At 41.7% G+C, this 26,022-nt stretch overlaps 2 protein-coding genes across 3 annotated transcripts; one reads left to right on the forward strand and one right to left on the reverse strand.

The window, feature by feature from the left end:
• Positions 1-406: 406 nt before the first annotated feature.
• On the reverse strand, positions 407-15,387 carry UNC50 (unc-50 inner nuclear membrane RNA binding protein). Its single transcript, XM_045771840.2, has 6 exons — positions 15,255-15,387; positions 13,891-14,174; positions 12,799-12,919; positions 2,740-2,879; positions 2,553-2,654; positions 407-773 (listed from the first exon to the last, which is right to left on the reverse strand). The coding sequence occupies exons 2-6, from the start codon at positions 14,168-14,170 to the stop codon at positions 637-639; spliced, it is 780 nt and encodes a 259-aa protein (XP_045627796.1). The 5' UTR covers positions 14,171-14,174; positions 15,255-15,387; the 3' UTR covers positions 407-636.
• Positions 15,388-15,445: 58 nt separating this feature from the next.
• On the forward strand, positions 15,446-24,143 carry COA5 (cytochrome c oxidase assembly factor 5). Of its 2 annotated transcripts, none has more exons than XM_045771796.2 (3): positions 15,446-15,663; positions 21,146-21,229; positions 22,018-24,143. In XM_045771796.2, exons 1-3 carry the CDS (start codon positions 15,565-15,567, stop codon positions 22,057-22,059), a joined length of 225 nt encoding a protein of 74 aa, XP_045627752.1. In that variant the 5' UTR covers positions 15,446-15,564; the 3' UTR covers positions 22,060-24,143. The 2 variants fall into 2 exon arrangements, with proteins under 2 accessions (XP_045627752.1, XP_087719459.1); XM_087863333.1 differs by having other exon boundaries at positions 15,447-15,663; positions 21,146-21,236; positions 22,029-24,143.
• Positions 24,144-26,022: the final 1,879 nt, after the last annotated feature.

A 26,022-nucleotide genomic window follows, 5' to 3' on the forward strand; every position in this document is an offset into this window, starting at 1 on the left:
GTAAAATTTAATGTGTAGCAAGTTTTGTTATTAAAACTAGTCTGAGTTTGGGAGAGGTCTTCAAAGAAAGAAAAAGAGCTTCATGTTAAGATATTTATCAATGCTATGCAAGTGTTCACTCGTTTATTACGTACATGGAGCAGCCGCCATGTACCCCTTCGATTGAATAGATTGGGGTTTCTTTTGTACAGAAAATGTTGTAAATGATTTTATGGCCTACAGTACAGTGATTCGTCTTTGAGTTACATTACAGGTCAAGGAGGCTTTTGAAGGTTATACTAGGATCATGTGCTCTACACAAATGCTTAAAATACAGCCCAATTAGAAATGGGGCCAGACTATGTACCTTGTCAGGAACTGATTATCAAGTTCTCCAAATGGTTTTTCTTTCAAAAATACTTAAAACTTTGTTAGAATGAGTAAAATAAATGCTTTAGTTTAAAAAATATTTATTATAGAAATGTACATTTAGTTTTAAGGAATGTACTTGACAATGGTGTTAACATTATATATTTACTCAAATTTGCAAACTTTACACCCTGAAGATATCTACAAAGATAGTTTATTTACAAGTTTCAGAAGAAATCGTCACTTCACAAAGACGGCCTGCTACCCAGGGGAGAGGGCAGAGTCTCCTCATTTCACTCTGTACTTGTAGAAGGAACACAGCGTGTGGGTGAAGTTCCATCCTAGTGCTAGTGACAGGCCGTAGAGCAGAATGAGAGGTGCAAATGGATAAAGAAGAATTACTGTATTTTTCAAAAATGGCAATGCTGGAAAAGAAACAAATTTTTTTTTTTAAAAAAGAAATATGACTAATGAAGTTTCTGAAAGTTCTTACTACAACAGGTGGGACCAAAAAGGAACGCACACTCGGAATCGGCGAGCTGCTGCTCTAAAGCCAGACCCCGCCGAGCGCCCTGCTCTTGGGTGTTGCCGCCGAGCCACAGCCGCGCCTGAGCACCCGGGATGAGAGGTCAGTGCAGCGCAAAGGCTGTGAGCAGATCTGGAACTTGAGAGGGTATGATTAAGGGACAAATGTCACAAATCCTGAAGATGGTGGATTTACATGGGGACGGCCTCGGAAGCCTCTACGAGCTCATCTTAAAGTACAACAGAGATGGGTGTTACAGGAAAAAAACCTTTAGCTCTTTGAGATTTCCCAATATAGGAAGCATGACATGAGATCCACTAGTATCCCAGGCTTCAGGAAAGAACAAAACTCAAATATAAAATCTGTCCCTAGCGTGCCCGCCAGGCTCCATCAGCAGAGTGTGCGACTCTTGAGCTTGGGGGTTGTGAGTTCAAGCCCCACACTGGGTGTGGAGCCTCCTTTAAATAGATTTTATTACTATTTTTAAAATTTGTCTCCAAATATCTAGGTTTCCTTCTTGGTCACTACTTAGTGGGTCCCTACCACATGCATTCTAACCTAAACATTTCTCTTCTAGGAAGTTGCCAAAGTGAAACCGAGCTGTACTCAAATTATAGGGAGTTACCAGAAGAGTGATCAAAAACCATTTAGAGAAGCCACAATGTGGTAGTATGCTAATCACAATTTAAAACTTTCTCAAAATATGTGAATATTCATTGAAACCTGAACATACTATGTCACAAACGCCTCCCCTGTATTAGGAGAACAGACTCCCTGTGCCCAGAACAAGTATTACAATTTGAGGGGGTTACGTGGTCCCTGGAGGAGCGGCCAGGGGGTGGGAACAGCTCCGACTAGAGGAGCTAGGGGTGTGTATTTACAGTGAGGTCCTAATCATCCAGAGTGACAGGAAAGGATGAGCTGAATTAATAATAAAGGTTTCTCATTCATACTAAGAAACTTCTAGCAGGGTTTAGCAGTAAATTTGCAAACTACATCCTCAGGGCAGTAGAGGTTGGGCCTGATTTGTGACTATCTGTAGAACCACACAGTGGTCATAAAAACAAAGTGAGGCAAAGGTTGTAACACCTTGACAAAGGTTTGTAAAGGTTCCTTTACCTATGCGACCAGGCGTCGGACCCGGCTCATGCCCCACTCTAACCAGTGGCTGGGGAGAAAAGGAAGTGGGCCATGGGTTCCTGCAGGTAACTTGGAGACACCAGTATGGTTTAACATGTCTCCTTAAAATTACATAATTTGTTACATACCAGCCGTGCCACTTTCTAGCTGCACGACTGTGGGCAAAGTAATTTCTGTGCCCTCATCTGAAAAATGGGGTTAAGTAAACCTAACAGTGAAGATTAAATGAGGTAATGCATCTAAAAGTAAGCTAATTATGGGGCGCCTGGGTGGCTCCGTCATTAAACGTCTGCCTTCGGCTTGGGTCATGATCCCACCGTCCTGGGATCGAGCCCCACATCGGGCTCCCTGCTAAGTGGGAAGCCTGTTTCTCCCTCTCCCACTCCCCCTGCTTGTGTTCCCTCTCTCGCTGTGTCTCTCTCTGTCAAATAAATAAATAAAATCTTAAAAAAAAAAAAAAAAGCTAATTTTGTTACTATTACAGCAACCTCCCTCCCTCCATTATGTTTTCAGTCAACCAAAACAATTCATGACTTACCACTATATCCTAGGAAGGTTACGTAGATATAATAGCCCACTGCCACCAACCACAAGGTATTTCCGACAAAATATCCAATAAATGTGTCCGTCAGGATAACATCTGCGGAAGATACGTGTGCACTCAATCTCTTTTTACTGCACACAATGACTTTTTGATGATCGCTTAAGAAGTAACTGCTACTTACGGTTGATGAAGAAAAGCTGGATAAAATGCAGAATGACTAGGAGAGGATAAAAAGCGTTCAGATGCACGTCGAAGGCATAGCCCCACTCCACATCATAGTCTCTGCTTTGCCGTTTTACTAAATACTTGTTAGAGATAAACCTGAAGAGCAAATTAAAGTTTCTTTCATAACACAATAAAGTTAATCCCATAAATATCTCCTGACCACCTTCTGTGTACCAGGCATTAGTCCAGACAGTGGAGACCAAGCGGTGAAGAGATCTCCGCCTTCGATCTAGCTGGAGTCATCGGATGGCATTATGGAGAAACATTAAGCAATAAGGAAGGATAGGAAATACAAAGCTGAAATGCAGTGTTAAATAGGATAGTCCTATGCAGGTAACATCTGGGTCAAGACCCAAGGGTGGGGGTGGATGGGAATTACCTGGGGCAGAGCATTCCAGGAAGAGGGGAGTCCGAACACAGAAGTGGAGGAGATGGACGAGTAAGGAGGTGGCAGGGGACCTGGCCTGTTTGAGGCATGGGTGAGGAGACCAGTGTGCCTGGAACAAGTGAGAAAAGTAGCAGGAATTGAAGGAGGGAGACAGATCTTTTAGAGCCTGTGGCCATTTTAAGTCTTTGGCTTTTATTCTCGATGAAATAAGGAGTCACTGAGTTCCCAGAAGGGTGTCTGACTCACTATTTTGACATGGTTCCTCTGATTGTTGATCTGAGAACAGACTACAGCAATAAGAGGGGAAACAGACACTGCTGGGAGGCTACTGTGAAAAAGAGATGAGAGGGGTGGTGGCAGCAGAGGTGGTGAGGGGGGGTGGGGAAGGAATGAACAGTCAAGGATGACGGAGAGATTTCTGCCTGAAACCAATGGAAGATTGAACTGCCATTAGCTACAGTGGGCATGGCTGCAGAAAGAGGGGTTTGGGGCAGTGCAGGAGTTTGGATTTGCACCTGTCATGCTGAAGATGCTGGTTAATATGGAGTAAGAAGTATACAAAGTCTGGAATTTAGAGGAGAGGTCGACAATGGAGACAAAAACTCATCCATGTGTAGATGACATTCAAGGCCATGGGCCTAAAGACCCTCCCCGTCAAAGAATGAATCTAGATAATAGGTCCAAGGCCTAACACCCAATAGGTCACCCCTCCACTGAAAAATCAAGGAATCAGGAGGAACCAGTAAGGGAAGAGTGGCCAGTGACCTATCTGGCCGTAAGAACAATTCTTCAAGCTGCTGTCAGTGCTCTACGGCATGGCCTATGAGTTCAGTTAAATGATGAGGGAATGAAAAGTAAAATACCCAGGTAAAAGAAAACTACACCTTCAAAGGGAAATAACCAAAAGGATCATTTGTATCATAAACACAACTACAGAAATTCAGTGGACTTTCACGTGTGTGATTTCATTTCAAGGGTACAGTTAAAATGCTATGTCTACAGCGGAAGTAAAAAGCAAAACGAGAGGTAGAACGTAGTACGGCACTAATCAAACAGTCTTGTACACAATTAGCCAAAAATATCAAAATAATATAGCTTTGTTTGAACAAACTCTTAACTAAACAAAACATCTTCCGATTTAGCCAAGAACACGTGCCATTAAAAGGACAGAACAGGCATCTAGGTCACTGCGCAAGAGCTCCCACCCTCCGCTTATTCCTTACGCGGGCACCTTCCAGGCTTCTGTCCTCAGTCAGTCTTACCTCTGGAACACAGACATTCCTTCTGGGAGAGCTCAAGACATCTGTGGTTTTCACCTCCCACCTCCACATTAATGATGCCAGTCATGGCTTCCTCTTGGCCCAGACTATGGGGCCACTAAAATTTATTTCCATTAAAATCCTCAAGCCACCCAAACTCGGCACGTCCAACACGGAATGCTTCCCATGCACCTGCCACTGTTCCCTACCCTCGTCCTAGCCGATTATCACAGGATGCCCTCTGATCCCTCTCTCTCCTCTCTTCCTGAGTTCACCGTACCGTCTGGGCCCACTCTACTCTTGTGCAGACCCTCACACTTGCATCCAGCTTGCCACTCTTCTTCAGCTCCTTCGCAGCCACAGAAAGGATTTTCCTTTGAGTGTGAATCTGCTATTTCCTTACCCCAATGCCTCCAAGTTCTCCACCTCTCCTCCACTCCCCAACCAGCACATGCGAGCTATAAGATAAAGTCCAATGCTTTTGTCTGAACTGCACTGAAGGCCAAATTCTATAGCCACCTATCTTCCCGAGCTGGTGAGTGTCACCCCGCGCTGCCAGACCCAGTATGCTGCTCCTGACTGCTGTGCCTAAGCATCTGGTACCAGGAATCAATGACCCCATCTCCCCCAGACACCTCCTCCTCCTGGTTCCTGTGGCTCCTCTAGGATGACAGCAACCACATGTCATCATTTCTAACACAATTCACAACACAATGCAACACGAGGTAGCTTTTGAAAAATATACTGAGTCAGTCCTTTCCTTTTTTTAACTAGGCTCCATGCCCAGCATGGAGCCCAATGTGGGGCCTGAACTCACAACCCTGAGATCAAGACCTGAGCTGAGATCAGGAGCTGGACACTTAACCAACTGAACCACCGAGGTGCCCCCCGAGTCCTCTTCTATTGAACTGAAACTGTAATACGGACTCACACTAGAGCTGCTAAACTCCAGAATGCCTTGGTCTCTGTGGCCCTCCAGAGTCCACGCGTTCATGGTAGAATGCCTGCCACGACCTACTCCTTTGAAAGCCTTATTTACTGAAATCATATGCCATAGTTTTGATAATGTTTTGATATGTAACATATTAGTTAGTAGTCTTTTTAAGCTAGATTTTAGAATTCCAAATTAATGACATCGCATTTACTGACTACCAAGCACATACAAAACTCGTAAGGAATTACAATAGAATCAACACATTGGTATCATCGGAGGTTACAGTCTCAGGACTTTGTTTAAAATATTAATAGCCACTATTTACTGAGAGCTTCCTACATACCAAGTACTTTTCACACCACAATCTTTTCAAATACCTTACAAATTAGATAACTAACTCCATTTTACAAAAGAGACTGGAACTGAGAGTTACAGTAAATGAGCTGGCATTTGAACCTAGGCCTCTCTGTGACTAACATTTCCATAGAGTTTTCTCTGATACACAATGACCACAACCCCTACTCAAGCACTGGCCTTCTGTGAGCTCACTTGACACATCCGTTCCCCTCATCGGGCATGCCAACCATGCAGAGCCTGCGTCTAGGAGGAAATGGAAAAACCAAATGCTGGAATTGAACACCTCCAGTCAGTACAATGCCGTCGTTAAAGCAAACCGAGAAGTCCGACTGCATACCTGTTCAACAGGACCTGTGTGTGTCTCAGCAAAACGGCCCCGAAAGTGTAACAGATCCTTTTTCAAATGTACTTCATTTAATGTCTGATAATCAGAGTAAGATTCCATGAAATAACCCTCTATAGCTTAAACATCTAGAAGTGACCCACTGACAAATACGAGAAAACCATGCCGTCACCCAGACAAGCAGAATTGGCTAACTATACAACATTTTTGCAAAACCAGGGACTTTTGTTAATATGATATAATCATTATTTCAGTTCCCTTATTTGCTGCACTTTGACAATACCAACCATCCCTTAGAGTATTTTCTGATACAAACAGTGACACAGGAGGGCAAGTTATAATAATCTGGGCAATCAAAACTGATGCTTTCAGGAGACAGGGTCCAAGGTGGCGACGGAGGAAGACCCTGAACTCCCCTCCATGGACAAACGAAATCTACACATATGGAGTAATTCCTCCAGAAAAAGAACTGAGGGCTGACTGACCAGCTTCTGCACAAAAAAGGACAGAGGTACCACACAGAGAGCAGGTGAGAGGGAGACATAGTAACAACAGGAACCGCACCCCTGACGCTGCCAAGTGCAGCGGGTAGGGACAGAACCAAGGAGCCAGTTCCAGACTCTACCACCTGAAGGCATGGAAAAAAGCTTCAGTTCCAAAGGGCAACTAGAACTCAAAGAAACCAGCCCTTGGGTGTCTGCCGACCAGCTGGACCTGAGGCACTGGTCTCCAGTGGTCGAGGGCTGGCCAGTGCCACCGTATATGTTTCCTCCCTCCTCCAAGCCCAACACTGACGGCGCAGATGGGAGTGGGACACGGCCACCCTAGCCGGCCTGCCACTTGATTGAACCCTGGGACCCTGGCCATACCAGCTCAAGCCCCACTGAGGCACACACAAAAAACAGTGGTTTAAAAGACAACTAGAATATAAAAAAAAAACCCTCACCCTCAGCCAAATGGCCAATGCCTGTGGGAACACATTCTGGAGCCAAAGGGGCTGGTGAACACCACTGTTTATGTCCCCCCCCCCCCCCCCGGTCACTCAGACTAGAACAGGGTATAGATGCCTTAACTGGCCAGCACTGTAGTGAGCCCCACACCCCTAGCACACGGCAACTTTAGCTCCGCTTCTCCTCACTAAGGACCCCACTGTGTAGAGCACCCTGGGACCACGAGCCGGAGCCCACTTCGACTCCAGCTGTTCCACCAGGATACCCCCCATGCAGAGTGCCCCAGGAGACCCCACTCCAGCTCCAGCTAGCCAAAGCCAGCAGGCATACACAGTCTATATGGGACAGTCCCTCACAAGACCAATCCTTCAAGACGAGAAGTAGCTGTTCTGCCTAATTCACAGAAACAAATACAGAAAGTAAAACAAAATGAGGCAGAGGAATATACTCCAAGTGAAAGAACAAGATAACAACATACCTGATAAATAGTTCAAAGTAATGGTCAACAAGCAGCTCACCAGACTTGAAAAAAGAGAGGGTGAACCTAGTGAGAACTTCAACAGATAAAAAATATAAGAAAGAACCAAGCAGAACTGAAGAATACAGTAACTGAAATGAAAACTACACTAGAGAGAAACAGCAGCAGATTAAAGAACACAGAAGAATGGACAAGCAATCTGGAAGGCAGGAAATGGAAAGCCACCAAACTGAACAAAAAGAAATAAAAATTAAAAACAGAAGTAAGGATAGCTTAAGGAATCTTTGGGACAATTTCAAGCACATGAACATTTTCATTTTCATTTTCCCACATCGTTGGTGGGAACGCAAACTGGTGCAGCCATGGTGGAAAACAGTATGGAGGTTCCTCATACAGTTAAGAATAGAACTACCCTACCCTCCAGCAACTGCACTACTGGGTATTTATCAAAAGACTACAAGAACACTAATTTAAAGGGATACATGCACCCCTATGTTTATAGCAGCATTATTTGTAACAGCCAAGATATAGAAGCAGCCTAGTGTCCTGGATTGATGGAGAGATAAAGATGATGTGGTGTGTATATGTGTGTATGTCTGTGTGTATACACACAGACACACACACACATGCAGAGGAATATTATTCAGCCATAAAAAAAAGAACGAAATCTTGCCATTTGCAATAATATGGATGGAGCTAGAGTATAATCCTAATCAAAACAAGTCAGAGAAAAACAACATGATTTTACTCATGTGGAATTTATGAAGCAAAACAAGCAAAGGAAAAAAAAATGAGAGAGAGACAAATTAAGAAAAAGACTCTTAATTACAGAGAACAAATTGATGGTTACCAAAGTGGAGAGGTGATGGGGATTAAGGAGTGCACTTATGATGAGCACAGGGGGATGTATGGAAGTGTTGAATTACGATCCCGTACACCTGAAACCAATGTAACACTGTATGATAACAGGAATCAAAATAAAAACTAAAGACCTAGAGTGACTGAATGGATAAGAAAACAAGACCCAGATATATGCTGACAACAAGACTCACTTCAGACCTACAGACACAGACTGAAAGTGAAGGGATGGAAAAAGATATTCTATGCAGATGCAAGTCAAAAAAAAAAAAAAGCCAGGGGAGCAATACTTCTTTCACACAAAATATGCTTTAAAACAAAGACTGTCACAAGAGACAAAACAAGGTGTTACATAATGATAAATGGTTCCATCCAACAAGAGAATATACAATTAAAAATATCTATGTACCCAACATAGGAATACCCAAATACATAAAGCAAATACTAACAGACAAAGAGAGAAACTGATAGTAATACAAAATAGGGGACTTAACACCCACTTACACCAATGGATAGATCATTCAGGCAGAAAATCGTTAAGGAAAGAGTGGCTTTTGACAACATATTAGACACACATATACAGAATATTCCATCTAAAAACAGCAAAATACACAATCTTTTCAAGTGCATATAAAACTTTCTCCAGAACAGGTCACATTTGAGGCCATAAAACAAACCTCAATAAATTTAGGAAGATTGAAATCCTATCAAGCATCTTTTCCAACCACATGGTATGAAACTAGAAATCAATTACAAGGAAAAAAAAAACACAAACAGGTGAAAGCTAAACAACCTGCTACAACACCACCACCAAAGAGGAAATAAAAAAAATACCTTGATACAAATGAAAATGGAAACACAATGTTCCAAAAATCTTTAGGACACAGCAAAAGCAGTTCCAAGAGGGAAGTTCTAATAGCCATACCTCAAGAAAAAACAAAAATTTCAAGTACTCTAACTTTACACCTAAAGGTATGAGAAAAGAAGAGAAGCAAAACCTACAATTAACAGAAGTAAGAAAGTAATAAAAACTGGAGTAAAAAGAAATGAAATAGGAACTGAAAAAACAATAGAAAAGATCAAGGAAACCAAGAGTCGGTTCTTTGAAAAGATAAACAAAATTGATAAAACACTCTGCCAGAGAAGAGACAGAACCCAATAAGTAAAATGAGAATGAAAGAGAAGTAATAACTGACACCACAGAAATACAAAGGATTACAAGAAATTACTATGAAAAGTTATATGACAAATTAGACAACCAAGAAGAAATGGAAAAATTCCTAGAAATATACAATCTTCCAAAATCGAATCAGGAAGAAATACAAAATCTGAATACAAGTATTATTACAAGTAATGAATTTGAATTGGTAATCAAAATACTCCCAACAAACAAAAGTCCAGGACCAGGTGGTTTCACAGGTGAATTCTACCAAATATTTAAAGCAGAGTTAACACCTATTCTTCTGAAACTATTGCAAAAAAATAGAAGAGGAAGAGACTTTTTCAAATCAGTTCTATCAGGCCAGCATTACCCTGGTACCAAAATCAGACAAAGACATTACAAAAAAGGGAAAAGTATAGGCTAATATCCTTGACATACAAAGATCCAAAAATACTCAACAAAGTATTAGCAAACCAAATTAAATAATACATTAAAAGGATATTCCACTTGACGAAGTGGGATTTATTCCAGGGATGCAAGGATGGTTCGATATGTGCAAATCAATCAGTGCGAATCATGTTAACAAAATGGAGGATAAAAATCATATCATCTCAACAGATGCAGAAAAAGCATCTAACAAAATTCAGCATTAGTTCATGATAAAAACTCTCAATAAAATGGATTGAGAGGGAATGTACCTAACATAATGAGGGCCATATATGACAAACCCACAGCTAACGTCATACTCAAAGGTGAAAGGTGAAAGCTTTTCTTCTAGGATCAGGAGCAAAACAAGAACGTACACTCTCACCACGGTTACTTAACATAGGACTGGAAGTCCTCGCCACAGCCATCAGAGAAGAAATAAAAGGCACCCAAATTGGTAAGGGAGAAGTACAACTGTCACTGCTCCAGACGACACGATACTCTACATAGAACACCTCAAAGACTCCACCAAAAACTATTAGAACTAATTAATGAGTTCAGTGAAGGTACAGGACACAAAATTAATGTACAGAAATCTGTTCTATTTCCATACACTAATAATGAAGCAGCAGAAAGAGAAACTAAGAAAATAATCCCATTTAAAATTGCGTCAAAAAAAAAATACCTAGGAATAAATTTAACCAAGGAGATAAAAAACCACTCTAATAACTGTAAGACACTAATGAAAGAAACTGAAGAGGACACAACACATGGAAAGATACTCCATGATCATGGATTGGAAGAACCAATAGTGTTAGAATGTCTATACTACCCAAAGCAATCTACAGAGTCAATACGGTCCCTATCAAAACACCAATATTTTTCAGAGAACAAAACAAAGAATTCTAAAATTTGTATGGAACCACGGAAGACTCCAAATAGCCAAAGCAATCTTGAGAAAGAAAAACAAAGGTAGAGGCATCACAATCCACATATCAAGATATACTACAAAGCTATAGTGATCAAGACAGTATGGTACTAACAAAAACAGATCGGGGCGCCTGGGTCGCTCGGTCGGTTAAGTGCCCGACTCTTGATTTTGGCTCAGGTCATGATCTCAGGGTCATGAGATCAAGTCCCCTGTTGGGCTTCACGCTGGGCATGGAGCCTGCTTAAGATTCTCTCTCTTTCTCTGCCTCTGCCCCCCCCCCCACTCCACTTGCTCTCCTGCTCTCTCTCAAAAAAAAAAAAAAGAAAAAAAAAGAAACAAAACAAAACCAGAGATCAATGAAACTGGATACAGACCCAAGAAACGAACTAACACTTATATGGTCAATTAACCTATGACAAAGGAGAAAAGCATATACAATAGGGAAGACAATCTCTTCAATAAATGGTGTTGGAAAAACTGGATAGTTACATGCAAAAGAAAGAAAATGGGGCAGTTTCTTACATCATACACAAAAATAAATTCAAAATGGATTAAAGAACTAAATATGAGACATAAAGCCATAAAACTCCTAAAATAAAACATAAGCAGTAATCTTTTGGACATTGGCCTCAGCAACATATTTACAAGGCAAGGTAAACAAAAGCAAAAATAAACTATTGGGACTATACCACAATAAAAAGCTTTGCATAGCAAAGGAAACCACAAACAAAATAACAAGGGAACCAAGTGAATGTGAGGAGAGATTTGCAAGTGATACATATGATAAGGGAATAGGATCCAAAATACATAAAGAACTTATACAACTCAACACTAAAAAAAAAATCCAATAAAAAAGGGGACAAACAGAACAGATGTTTCTTCAAAGAAGACATACAAATGGCCAACAGATACAAGAAAAGATGCTTAGCATCACTCATCATCAGGGAAATGGAAATCAAAAGTACAATGAAATATCACCTTACAGCTGTGAGAATGGCTAGTATCAAAAAGACAAGAAATAACCAGCGTTGGCAAGGATGTGCAGAAAAGGGAACCCTTGTGCACTGCTGGTGGGAATGTAATCTGGAGCAACCACTGTGGAAAAGAGTATGGAGGAGGTTCCTCAAAAAATTAAAAACAGAAATATCATATGATCCAGCCATACCAGTACTGGGTATTTACCCAAAGAAAATGAAAACACTAATTTGAAAAGTTATACGCACCCCTATGACTATTGCAACATTATTTACAATAGTCAAGATATGGAAGCAACCTAAGTGTTCATCAATAGTTGAATGGATAAAGAAGAAATGGGGTGTGTACGTACACACACACACACACACACACACACACACACACACACACACTGGAATATTACTTGGCCATAAAAAAGAATGAGATCTTGCCATTATGATTACATGGGTGGACCTAGAGGGTATAATGGTATGCAAATATGTCAGAAAAGACAAATACCGTATCATTTCACTTACACGCAGATCTAAAAAACAAAATGAACAAAAAACAGAAACAGGTTCATAAATATAGAGACAAACTGGTAGAGGAGACGGAGTTGAAGGAATGGGTGGTATGGGGGAGGGGATTAAGAAGTACAAATTTCCAGTTACAAAATAAATCAGACACAGAGATAAAAAGTACTGGGAATACTGTCAATGTTGTAACAACACTACAGTGACAGATGGTAACTATACTTATCTTGATAAGCATTTCATAATGTATAACTGTCAAACCACTATGTTGTATACCTGAAACTAATATAACACTGTATGTCAACTATAATAATAAAAAAAATTTTAATTCATGCTTTCAGTTCATGTATCTTGTTTCAATTTTCATCAGCTACCTTATCTCTAAAGGCAGCAAATGCAGGCTCTACAGCAGTACTTGAAAAACCAATGTTATAGTACTTACCACATTAAAGTTGATATGAGAAGACCAACGCCTACACAATCTATGAATACAACCCAAAGGAGCAGCTTTATCGTCTCAAAAAATCCCATGTCCAGAACAAAGCCAAATCCTATAGTAGACACTGAAAGAAAGATTTACATGATAAATTCAAGCACTCTCCTAGGTTCTGGGGAAACGGGTGGGGCACAGTCCCTGCCCTCCAGACGCTCACGTGTGTAATGGACACAATCATGTAAACAAAACCCCCAAGATGTGTTACATGTATATAGAACTGAGAAATGCAGACTACCCTGGAACACAGAATGGCTACTGAACTGACTGTAGTTTACTATGGAGGCCCCCATCTATGGTTCCCCAGGGTAGTCCCAAAATTTAAAAGACCACTAGTTCTGAACAGGCACTCACATATTTAAGTTGACGTAAAGATGAAAAAAATCTTAAACATTCACACCCTAAAGGTGGTTAGGCCTCTCTCACTACATTATTGGAGAACTTGAAAGTAGTTTCTCAAGTTCCATCGGTACTTTTAGAACTCACTCTAGATCTGCCTGTGAAATGCAATTTCCCATCCTGATACTCCTTTTCACAGTTAAGTTTGCATTTGGTATCAATTTATTTATCACAGCAGTTAAAAGACACGGAGTAACCCTGTCCTCTGCTTTTCAAAGTTCCGAGGGAACAATTTACTCTGGCACCTGCTTGGGACCTTTAGAACCAGGAAGAATACAACATTCTTTCCTGTGAGATTTCTGAGGCTTCAGAAAGGAAGAAACAGCTTCAAATATCCCAAATTCTGACCCACAGTATGTTTACAACAAAAGGCTCTGCAAATGACAAGTACAATCTAAAACACTCGGTCTGGGGGGGCGCCTGGGTGGCTCGGTCGGTTAAGTGTCTGCCTTCGCCTAGGGGTCCTAGGATCAAGCCCTGCATGGAGCTCCCTGCTCAGTGGGGAGCCTGCTACTCCTTCTCCCTCTGCCCCTCCCCCTGCTCGTGCTTGCTCATGCTCATGCTCTCAAATAAATAAATAAATAAAATCTTTAAAAAAAAACCCCACTCAGTTTGTTCTTCTGTAGAAAAACTAACACTTACCACAGAGCCAAATACTTAACAAGACCAAGAAAGCAGGGTCATCTCTGGCCCACTGATCCTTTGTCTGCTTTCGATAATGAAAATTTCTATAAACTCTCTGTGGGGAAGTAAATAGGTAGAGCATCTGCCATGCAGCAAACTCAAAGTCCATCTGCCGAAAACGAAAAAGTCTTCTCAGGTATTTGTAGCGTTTTGCTCCCGCTGTGTGTCTTGCTGCATCCCTGGAATTCAATGCTCCATTCCCCTGCACTGGGGAATTCACTGAAATACTTGGTAACATCTTCCTAGATGGAAAAAAAAATTCTTTGACAAGTAATCTTAAGAAACTACTGGCTACCAACAACCTTCTTCTGTGACATTTAGGAGGGATGTCATCTTACATTTCTGCCACAATCCTTGATAAAAGTCGGGGATCAAAAGCTAATGGAGGTGGTTCTGAGGCTTATTTGGGGGCTCAAGAACTGCCCACTGCACTTCAGGCAAGGGCAGCACCACACCCTTCTGAACCTTCATAGCACTTCTACAGGGTCCATTAAGTTTCCCACACTTCACTTCTCTCCTCAGGCAGCCCACCCAGGTAGCTACTGTTAACCAGGAGGGAGGGAGGAGAGAGAGAGGGGAAGTGGGAGGGAGAGAGAGAAAGAAAAGCACTAGGAGGTAAAGTGACCCCCTCATGAGCACAGAGACGGCTATGGAGCCAAAATCCCCTGCTCTTAACCATCAAGTCTTTAAGGGAATCGGTTTTAAAAGCCCATTAGAAACAATGTTACCAACGAGGTAAAATAAATGGCCTATTCACACAGATCCATCAGTGCAAAACCATCAAGCAACTCTTTCACTGGAACAGAATATAAAAACAAAACTGAAGCCCATACTGTTTTACTCCCCGAATAGTTCAGCATAGGGAATGGCAGTGTGGGAGTCCAGTGGAAGTAATCTGAAGCCCAATGAGAGCAGCCCACTTCCCTGCTCCACACCCCCCCTCCCCCCTCAGGCCTCCCTGACGCCAAGCAGCGCCTCTCCGGGTCCAGAGGCTCCTCATCAGCCCGGGGCTGCAGATAAGGTTGCCATATTTAGCAAATAAAAACACAGGTCGCCCAATTACAGTCGAATCTTCGATACAGGTATAATTTTTAGTATAAGCATGTCCGAAACACTGTGTCGGACATACACTAAAATGTTGTCCGTGGTTTATGTGAAATTCAAGTGTAACTGGGCGTCCTTGATTTATCTGGCAATCCTACCGCCCGCCGAGCAGCCGGACCCGGCTCCGGGGCCGTGGGCTGTCGGGCCGTGACGCGCCGGAAGAAAAGGCGCCGGGCGAGCCCGAGCCGCGAACGGACGGGGCGGTCCTAAGGTCTCACCTGGAGCCCCGCTGCGGCCTCCAAGGGGTCCTAGGTAGCCCGCCACCTCCGCCCAGCAGCCCAGCCCAGCAGCCGCCGGGCCGACTTCTCTTCCCGCAACGTAGCCGTCGCTTGGGGCGCGACGCGTCACGTGCGCCCACTTCCGCCGCGCGCGCGGCCTCTCGGGCTTCGTAGTTTTCCGGAGACCAGCCGGAAGTTGTTGCTGCCGGCTTCCGGTTCTTTCCATCCGCGGGTGTCGCTTGCACCCCACCAGGGTTGCCGCCGTTGCGGACGGAAGCGGGTCTCGGCCGCTGGGGCGGGAGGCGCAGTCATGCCCCGCTATTACGAGGACAAGCCGGAGGGCGGCGCGTGCGCGGGCGTGAAGGAGGACCTGGGCGCATGTCTGCTGCAGTCGGACTGTGTGCTCCAGGTAGCGCGGTCGGGCGCCCGGGGTGATGAGACGCCGGAACCGGGGAGGCAGGGCCCGGCCGACGTCTCCCGCCCAGCCTACGGTGCTGTCAGGAGACGTGACTCAGTTAGCCATCTGGGGGTAGAGCAGAGCGGCAGTTTAATGAACTTGGGCGAGTCAGCTGTCGGAGCTTCTGCTCCCTCCGGTGTTAAATTGGTGATAACGAAACCGCCCCTTTGGGTTTTTGTAAAGACAAACAATTTTGATTCAAGAAACATTTATTAAATTTTGCCTGCTACTCTCCTAGGTTCTGGAGATATAAAGGAGAATAAGGCCGGTTTCTTGCGTGCTAGAAAATGAGAATCTAAATTATCAGAGAATTACATAAACCTGGTACACTGTATTGACTAGTAGTTTCTCCTTTCTCCGTTCAGTTGTGGCTGAATATATACTATATTTACTTTCTCTTGGTTTCAATTTGTTTCTGGGTTGGAGTTATATACGTTCTTGGATAAGTTGTAAACGAAGCAGCTCCATTTTTTCACTGTTTTGTCTCTTGCTTCCACTACACTCACCCCTCACTACAACCACATCTTCTCAATCTGAGTGCAGAGTGGCAAGCAGTAAGGTCCAAAGTTGACTGGGGACCTGGGTTCTAGCTTAGCGCCCAACTGAAACGCAAGTGCCTTTTCCAATTACAAAGGCCTGACGAGAGGGCCGTCAGTTGTGTGCAATTGTTTTTTGCATTTGGAGATGTAATTTCAGAAGTTTGCTCTTATTTCAAAGGAAGGGCAACTAGCCCAAAATGGACATCCATCCTAAAGCTGTATCAGTGTTTCTACTGATTTCATGATTTACATTTGGTTCACTGATTGTAGCAGCCAGACTGGCTGCCGCGTTTGTCATAAAACTTGAGTTGTTACCAATTTAAAAGGTTCTCTAGTCCCTCTCTCTTACACGGATGAGGAAACTGAGGTGCCTTGTCTTCACGCCTCCCTGTGCAGGGCTGTTTTCAATCTGCTGCTTCACTGGTGCAAGTATTCAATCAGCTCTTAGTAACGCCTGGTAAGTGCAGGCATGATGCCAGGCATTGGTGATACCAAGATGAATCGGTTACAGTCACTGTCCTACGTGAGCTCAGTCTGATGGGAAGGACAGACATGTAAGGGGTAAATTCCTGCAGTATGGGCTGTGTAAGCATTTAGTAAACATTTGTTTAACAATTAATTTTAGGTACATAATGCTGTGGGAGCCCAATGGAGAGCAACTTATTTTGCTTGGGAATTTGGAAACTTCTCACAGAGGAGGTGACATTTGACCTGAGTCTTAAAGGTTGAGTAGTAGGTTATCAAGTAAGAGTGGAGAATGTGGTGGTTGAGGGGAGAAGCTGAAAGAACAGCATGGGCAAGTCAGGGAGATGTGACCAAGAGAAGCTAGTGCCCTATTGGGCCAGGGGGAGGATACGGAATGTGACAGAAGGCTTGAGAAGAAGGTTGTCATGTGTGAAGGCCCTTGTGTGTTAGAGTGGGGGCCCTGGATTTACCCTGACATTCAGCATCAGGAAGGCCATGGAGATGAGCAATCAAGAGAATAAAGTACATGGTGGGACTGACTAAAGAAACTATAGAAGTGGCGGAGGATACTGAGGGCAAGAAGGATACCAAGTTGCTTTTTCGTAATTTATTTAGCAAACATTTAAGTACCAAGCTCTAATTTGGGACACACAGATGACTGGAATACATTCCCTCCTGCATGGAAATTGGATCTCTGGAAAGCTAGAAAACTAGGCAAGATAATGACCAGGACACATGGCACAGACTTTGCTTTACCCAGTTGAGTGTGTGGCCTTTTTGATGTTGGTCACTTAGGAGAACATGATATTTATAAAAAGTACCTTAAATGGGAGTGTGTTTACAGTTTGTGTTAAATTCACCCTGACTTCAGGTGGAGTGTAAAAGGGCAATACTGAGGCAAAACGTTGAGTTTTGCAGATCCGGGGCAGCCTACCACCCCCCCCACCCAGGGATTCTGAAGACTAAGGGACATTCTGCTGAGGTCCGTGTGCGCCCTGTATGGCCACTTCTTTTATGTAAGATTTAGCTCCTTGTTTAAAGAAGTTGATCTGATCTTTTGGCAGATGGATGCTGTAGTCTCTCCTTGCCAATCTTTAACCCACCAGAAGAGCTGCTCGACCTCACTCTAGGGAGGAATTCAAAATAGGTGCTGCAATGGGAGATAGTCAAGGAACTGTAGGGCCTCGGAGAAGCTCAGGGTAATGATGATAAGGATGTCAACCCCAGTGGGGCTGGAGAGGAGAAGCAAGGAACAAGCAGATTCAAAAGGCAGCTCTTGGATAGACTTCTTAGGATTTTATGACTCCTGGAAGAGCAAAAAGGTTGAAACTATGCCCAAGGAACCTCAATCACGGGTTATCTCATTTGTGCCTCCGTTAACAAGCTCCCAGACCTTCTGACTTCATCAGAATTACCTGGAGATGGGGGCAGAGAGCTTAAAAGTATAGATTCCAGTACACCCCCCCAAACCCCCATAAAAGTATCCCATGTTGATTCTTGGGCACAGCTATGTTTGGAAATTGCTGATCTTGACCTCAGAAGGCAAATAAGCTTGGGAGTATATTGGTTGGGAAATAGGTTCAGGTACATATTACAGAGACCCATTGCCTTAAACAAGATAGAGAATTCTGTCTTTTGCTCTTGTGTGTGCCTGTTAAGTAGGGCCTGAATAGCTCCTCTCCGCCTTCCATAGACCCAGACACTGTTGACCTTGTGGTTTTAGGTGCTGTGGTGAGAGACAGGATGTTATTTTCACACTCACGACCCAAGATTGCCTATGACGTGATGGTGTGAAGTGAGGAAGGGGGGCAGCCACTTGCCTTCAAGGACCAACCCCGAAGTTTTACATTTCAGTTCCTCACATATTCCACTGGCTGGAACTTAGTTATTTGCAAGGGTGGCTGGAAAATCTGGCCCAGCCATATGCCCCACTAGAAAGGTAGACTTAAAGGTTAAGGGACAGCTAGCAGTCTGCCATTGGGCATAGAGGTGAAGGAGGATGAATTAGCCCAGCCCTCTTAGATTTGGTGTGTGTAGCTGGACCTTCCCACAGGCAGATGGCAGTATGGCTTGAACGCTTATGAAAAAGATGGCAACTTAGATACAGTTTGGGGAAGCATCAGTTTATAGTTCTAGTCTTTTGTAGTTTTATTTACTCTTTATCTGCCCTCCCATCGTTCCTGTGGGCAACATATATCCCATCAGCAGCATCTCATGACAGAGTTTTGGGGAGGAACATAGTGCAAGGAAGCTTGCTACTCTTTTCCGATTCACTTTTGAGATTCACTTTAATGGTAGGTGACCATTAAAATCAAGAACGTAAGCAGACTAGAAAGTGGCAAGATTCCAGAAGACCAGGAATGCCACAGACGTACCCTGTAGTGTTTGTCACAGCAAAAACTAGAAGTGTGACTGGCACTTGCAAAATTAAGGTTTGGAGGAGTGGTTGCAGTGGTGGGGTTGATGTGTCAGCATCTGCTTGAAGGGAGATCCCTGATGATGAAAAGCAGGTGAAATTGGGGTTACATTTTTCATGCACCAGATGTTTGTGTTTAAGTAGCAAGTATCCTAGGTTCCTTATTAATATCTGGTGTTCAGTACCACACTAAAAATGTTCTGATTTTAGGGCACCTAATTCTGGCTGGTGAGCTTTTAAAATTAACACTGAACAGGGTCATTTTTATGCTCAGATAAAATTGCTTGACCCATTTTACACTGGAACTCACCTTGAGTGGGAAGGTTTCATCATTTTCATTTACACTGTCAAGCCCTGCATAAGGCTGCTTATAAGCAGTATATGTTTTATTTCTTTAATGGAAATAATAATGTTAAAGTTTTGATTCTTTTTCCTTCACAAATTGCATATCATAGTTTGATGTCATGAAATCCCAGGTAATTCAGAACACTTAAGTTCAGACTACTTTTTTCCAGATGTTGTTTTATATATTGGCATTCCTGGGAACCAGACCCCTTTAGCACCTGTCCCTGTCCTCCCCCGCCCCCCGCTCCTCTCTGCTTTGTGATGTGCCCACACTGCCGGGCAGCATTTGTACACATACACCTTTGCTCCCTGGTTTTAAAAGCCCAGTCTAGGCAGGAGAAAATAACAATAAAAAAAAAATAAATAAAAGCCCTGTCTAGGCAGGAGTATCTAGGACTTATTTTTTAACCTCCCATTAACTGATCTAGGACCAGTCTGAGGTTTTTTTTTCTTTTATTGTTAAATGAGTTAGTCCTTGAGGGTTTAGTTAGTAGGCAACTTAGCAGGATAGGGCATCCAAAAAGAAATTTTGCTGCAAGTCAGTTTTAATCTTGCCTCTTTGATTTGTGAAGTATATTATTTGTAGATGCTTCCATGTTCCAACATATTTAAATGCCGTTGTGTTATATTATATATACAGCAGTATTTGTTCAAAATACCTTAAGATCATGAAGAGGTAGTATTAACATTTTTATTCTATGTTTACCTTGAAAAAAATACTACTAAATTTTGTCTCTTACCTAGTTTTGCAGTTGTTACTTTGTCAAGTCTAATTTTTAACAGTTTTAGTTTAAAAAGTCCTATTATTTAAGAATCAGAAATAAGCATTTCTCCTGTAAGTATTCCTGTAGCCGCATCCTACCTTGATGGCAGAAAGGGAACGGCTCAGTCCACTTTTCTTCACCTCCTTTTGAACTTTCACTGCTTAAAGAGGAGTTCATTCCACATCAGGCCCAGGCAGATCTTCTCTCACAAATATATATAAATTCTGTTAACGTCTCCCTGTCCTCTTCCAGTTCCAGTTGTGCTTCTCAGACTAGAGAACTTGAGTATTGGGGGTGTTGGGGTTGGAAAATGCAGAAATGTGTTGGAGGTGAAATGGCTTGCATTAGAAGGATCTAACTGGAAGCTTTAAAGCCACTTGGTAGGACCTTCCAGAACAACCCCCCCCCATTTCCCACTACAGCAGGCCTGATTTCTCATATGCACGTGCATGTGTATACATATACGCACGCTCTCTCTCCTTCTCTGACACACACACTACTTTGCTCCATCTTGAGGAATTCTGGGGTATAAAAAAATGTAAAAACACTGAAAAAACCCCATTACTACTTTCACCTTTACTCTTTCTCTTTCTTACCTATAAGGAGCTAAAAATACCAGTTTTGAAATTTTTATATAAGCATTTTAAAGAAAAGTACCCCGTGGACACTAGCGTTTCAAGAACTCAAGGGCACCCTTTAAAGTGCTCCCAAATTACTTGATACATCTCTTTATTCTATTCTGTTCTCCGTAAACATCAACAGTCAAAATGAATTACAAAATATTTTCTCATATAATTTACCCTTAAAAAAATTTTTTTTTCAAAAAGCACTGCTTTCAAAAGGATAGTGATTTTGTGCTTTGTGAGGAAATTTGCCAGCTATTTATACTGTTTTGTGTGTCCTAGGAAGGAAAATCCCCTCGACAGTGTCTGAAGGAAGGAAACTGCAAAGCTCTGAAATACTCATTTTTTGAATGTAAAAGATCAATGGTAAGAGGTTAAAGCTTTTGAAAAGCTTATGCTAAAAGTTAGCTATATGTAAGTAAATGTGGAATGACCTAATAATTGCAGATAGGTTGCAGTGAGATCATTCAGAAAAAAGATTGAGATAATATTATTTACCTATTACTTATACTTTGACACTTTTGGAAAGTGCTGTCTAGGGAACTTATGAGCAGATTAATAGATTCTTACAGCCTCTGTCCAAGACTCATTCACTGTTTGTCCTCCAAGATGCAAATTTGCCCTTACTTACTAACTTTAAAACCCTCCACCTAGCCCACCACCCTTAAAAGAGGCTGCACTGTGAGGTTTAAGTCAAAGAACACGCAGTCATCCTATGAGGAGGTACTTTAAAGATTTTTAATCCCCAGATAGCTATGTTATTTAATATTTAAAGATTTCAAATGCATTTGAATATTAACCCAAACAAAAATTAATTAAAAAGTTAAGTTTGCTAGAACACATATTGAGTGTAGTTCAGAGAAAAAAATAATTGTAATCTAGATTCTACTTGAGAAGAAAATTCTTACTGGGACCTTAAATGGAGCTTTTCTTTTTAATGCCTTATCTATCTATCTATCATCTATCTATCTATCTATCTATCTATCTATCTATCTATCTATCTATCTATCTATCTATCTATCCTAGTAGCTCTGATGTTTGCCTTTTTGACTGTGCTGGAAACTGGTTTACTTCTGGCATGTGGTGAGACCCCTTACCAAAGCTGTGTTTAATTATGCTGTACAAAATTGATTTAATTGTACATTTATTTTCAGCTGGATGCCAGATCCAGATTCCGAGGAAGAAAAGGATATTAACGCCACTATGCTGAAACGGAAATGAAAACAACAAATGGAAATGAGAAACAACAATTGTTTCTCTGGTCACTTGCGACAGAGAAGCCCAAATAGGAGACAGACTTTTTGCTACATCTGGTGGGATGTTTTTCCTTCCATGAACACTGGAGAAAATGGATGAGTTCTTGTTTTTGAGTATGTATAAACTAAATGATTCTCTTGCTCTAAGTTACTTTTGGAAGAAAAATTTAATTGAACAGCTATGAGCTGGGAGCATCATACTGTTTTGAGAATTATTAGAAAGCTCGAAAAGTGAAAAGATTGTTACTTTCCAACTTGACTCTTCAACCAAATGACACAATTTGTACATCCTTTGTGAATATTATGAAGGCCGCTGATTGGACTGTGAAAACTGATAACGTAGTTGGGGGAGAAAATGTCTATTGGGAAAGTTTAGCATAAAGCTTTCTTTTACTCAACCTGTCCTATTTAGTTCTAAAATAAATTGTGTTTGATTCCTTGGAGAAGAAATGCTTCATTTGCACTGATTCACTAAAGTAACAACCTCAAAACTTTAATATTAACATCCTACAGTGGGCATAGCTGGATGCAAATCTCCGATTCTGTTGCCAAGGGCTCTTGGCCTCCATCTTGTGACTATTTTTCTTTGTTTCCAGCTTCATTTTTGGGCTGGTCCTCTCTCTACATAATGGGAAAGAGGCCAGGCAGTCAAAAGTACACGTCCTTAAGATCTGTGATCTGAAAAGAGGAGAGCTAGCCTCCTTTTCTAGGGTCCACTAATAAAATCCTACAAAAGGACTCCTATCTTCCCTGGAACACCTGCCCTTGATTAGACCAGTCCCTATGGAAACAAGGAGGAGGCCCTATGATGTTGGCCAGGCTTGGGTCTTATGCACTGTAACGGGTCACCCCCAACAGAATCACACTGGATGTGTGATAGGCCTTATCCCAAAAGAAAAGGATTCAGAGCAAACTGAAACAATAGATGTTCATAGACAAAGCAGGAGTGAAAACCAGGAAATGCTTAAAAAGTTTAGAATCACAGTAATTTTATTCTGATCACTTAATATAGTCGAGAGTCAAATATGAATCCAAGTTTCACCCCTCTTTTCACTGAAAAATGAGGAAGCTATGCCTCTTCATACAGCCACGGTTCTTTGGAGTTCAAGCAGTCAAGGCGTTCTATAGCTCAACTGCTTTTTTAAGGATTCACCTCAAGTGAGAACTGCACACTGGTCCTTGTGGCAGAGTGTCACTGGGGTCTCTTGTGTCGTTGTGTGTGGACTACTTCTCACTGGGAAAGGGACAATGTTGTTGTTGTTTTCCTCCAGTAACTCCCATATCCCTATTTAAGTGCTCCAACTTTTATTAAAAGAACTTTGATAAACTCAAATTATTTTATAGAACCCTCAGTTTTTAGTAATAGCTTTACTGAGAGCTTCATTTGGAGTAATTCACATTCCATAAGATTCACACTTAAAGCATACAATTCAGTTTTGGTTCTTTTAGTATAGTCACAAGTTTGTGCCACCATCACCACTATCTAAGTCCAGGACATTCTCAAGAGAAGCCCCATACCCACTGCAACCGTTAATACACTTTCTGTATTTGCACATTCTGGACGTGTCATAAAAATGGAATTGTATGTGGTCTTTTGTGACTGGCTTCTTTTATTTACTGTGTTTTCACGGTTCATCCATATGTATCATCCATCCATTCCTTTTTACTGCTGAATACTAATTCCACAGTATAGATAAACCACATTTTATGTAACCATTCATCAGTTGAGGGACTTTGAATTGTTTGCACTTTTGGGCTGACCTGTCTTCCCTCTCTTGATGGTGTCTTTTGAAGCACAATTATTTTGAGGAATTCTAATTTATCTCTTTTTCCTTTTGATGAATCTAAGAAAACCACTGCCTAATCCAGACTTACAGAAATCTATTCCTGTTTTCATCTAAAAACTCTATAGTTTTAACTTACATATAGGTCTGTGATCCACTTTGAAACTTCTGATACCTTTATTAGTAACTATGTATTTTAATTTTTATTTGTGGTAAAATAAATACACATAATGTAAAGCATACGGTCTTAAGCATTTTTACGTATAGAGTTCAGTAGTGTTAAGTACATTCACCTTGTTAACACAGCCAATCTCCAGAGCTCATTCATCTTGCAAACCTGGAACAATACACCCATTAAACAACTCCCCGTTACCCAGTACCCCAGCCCCTGGCAACCACGGTTGTACTGATGCTGAGCACCATTTCATGTGTTTGTTGGCCTTTTGTAAACGTTCTTTGGAGAAATGTCTATTCGAGTTCTTCACCCCTTTTAAAATAGGGCTGTCTGCTCTTCTGTTGTGGGGTTCCAGGAGTTCTGTATATTCTAGACATTAACCCCCTAGCGGAGATGATCTGCAGGTATTTTCTCTCATTTCTTTTCACTGTCTTGATTGTGTTCACCATGTTGATACAGTTTTAAAGTTTGATGTAGGCCAGCCAGTTTTTTACTTTTGTTGCCTGTCCTTTTGGTGTCCTATCCAACAAATCATTGCCCAATCCAATGAAGTTCTTCCCCTAAATTTTCTTCTAGGAATTGTACAGTTCTTACATTTAGATCTTTGATCAAGTTTGAGTTGATTTTGTATATGGTGTAAGGTAAGGGTCCAATTTCATTCTTTTACATGGAGATAATCCAGTTTTCCCAACACCATTTGTTGAAAAGACTGCTCACTAAGTGGTCTTGGAATCCTTGTCGAAAATCATGTGACGACATATGCTAGGGTTTACTTCTGGGCCCTTTCTTCTTTTCCATTGGTCTATATGTCTGTCTTTATGTCAGTGCCACACTGTTTTGATTACTGTAGCTTTGTAATAAGTTTGGAAATCAGGAAGTGTGCAACCTCCAACTTTGTTATTTTTTTTTATGTTTTGGCTATTCTGGGTCCCATAAGATTCCAGATGAATTTTAGGATGGATTTCCCTATCTCCACAAAAGACACCATTGGAATTTTGATAGTGAGTACACTGAATCTGTACATTACTTTGGATAGTACTGGCATCTTAACGATACAAAATCTTTCAGTCCATTCACATGGACGTCTTTCTATTTATTGGTGTCTTCTTTCCAGAACATTTTGTAGTTGTCAGTGTATAAGACTTTTGCCTCCTTGACTGGGTTAATTCCAAGTATCTTATTCTTTTTTATACTCTTGTAAATGGAGTTGTATTCTTAATTCTCTTTTCAGATTGTTTATTGAATAATGATGGGTTAACATTTAATTTTTATTGTTAAATATAACAGACACATAGAAAAGCGCACAGGACGTATAATGTTAACAAATAACTATGAAGTAAATTATCATGTAACTACCATCCCGATCAACAGGACATTGCGTGAACCCGTTGTGAATCCTCAGAGACCCTCCTGCTCACCCCTGAGAGGAAACCACTGTCGTGGTGTTTGCCACACACTGCTGCTCTTAAGTTTGCTCTCTCCTTTGAGCCTGTTAGATTTGGCTCCTTGTCATTGTTTAGAATGATGGATTATATAGAGAGCAAAAGCAACATGGTCTAGTGGTGAAATAGGAAAAATTTCAATTGAACACCCCCCCAAAAAAAAAACATTTATCTTTTCATTCAGTAAACATTTTCGAGTGACACGCATTACATTTACCTTTTTGAACACAAAATAACATACTGGACAAAGTAAAAAGTAACATGATGGGCAGGAGATATACAATAAAATAGTTACATTCACAATGGAATGAGGAAAAATCTTTTTTTTAAGGGACCAACTCATTCTGTGGAGAGAAATCACCATAGAGGAGGGCAGGCCTGAGATGGGCCTTGAAGCAGCGATGAGAAGGCTGAGGGCTGGTGGTCCGGATCAGAGGGGACAGGATGTGGACCAGGGCTGTGAGCGTGGAGGCGGAATTACAGGATAGGTTGAAGGGGTAGT

This window comes from Ursus americanus, chromosome 7, assembly GCF_024610735.1.
Source record: "Ursus americanus isolate L20-20 chromosome 7, mUrsAme1.1.p, whole genome shotgun sequence".
NCBI lineage: Eukaryota > Metazoa > Chordata > Mammalia > Carnivora > Ursidae > Ursus > Ursus americanus.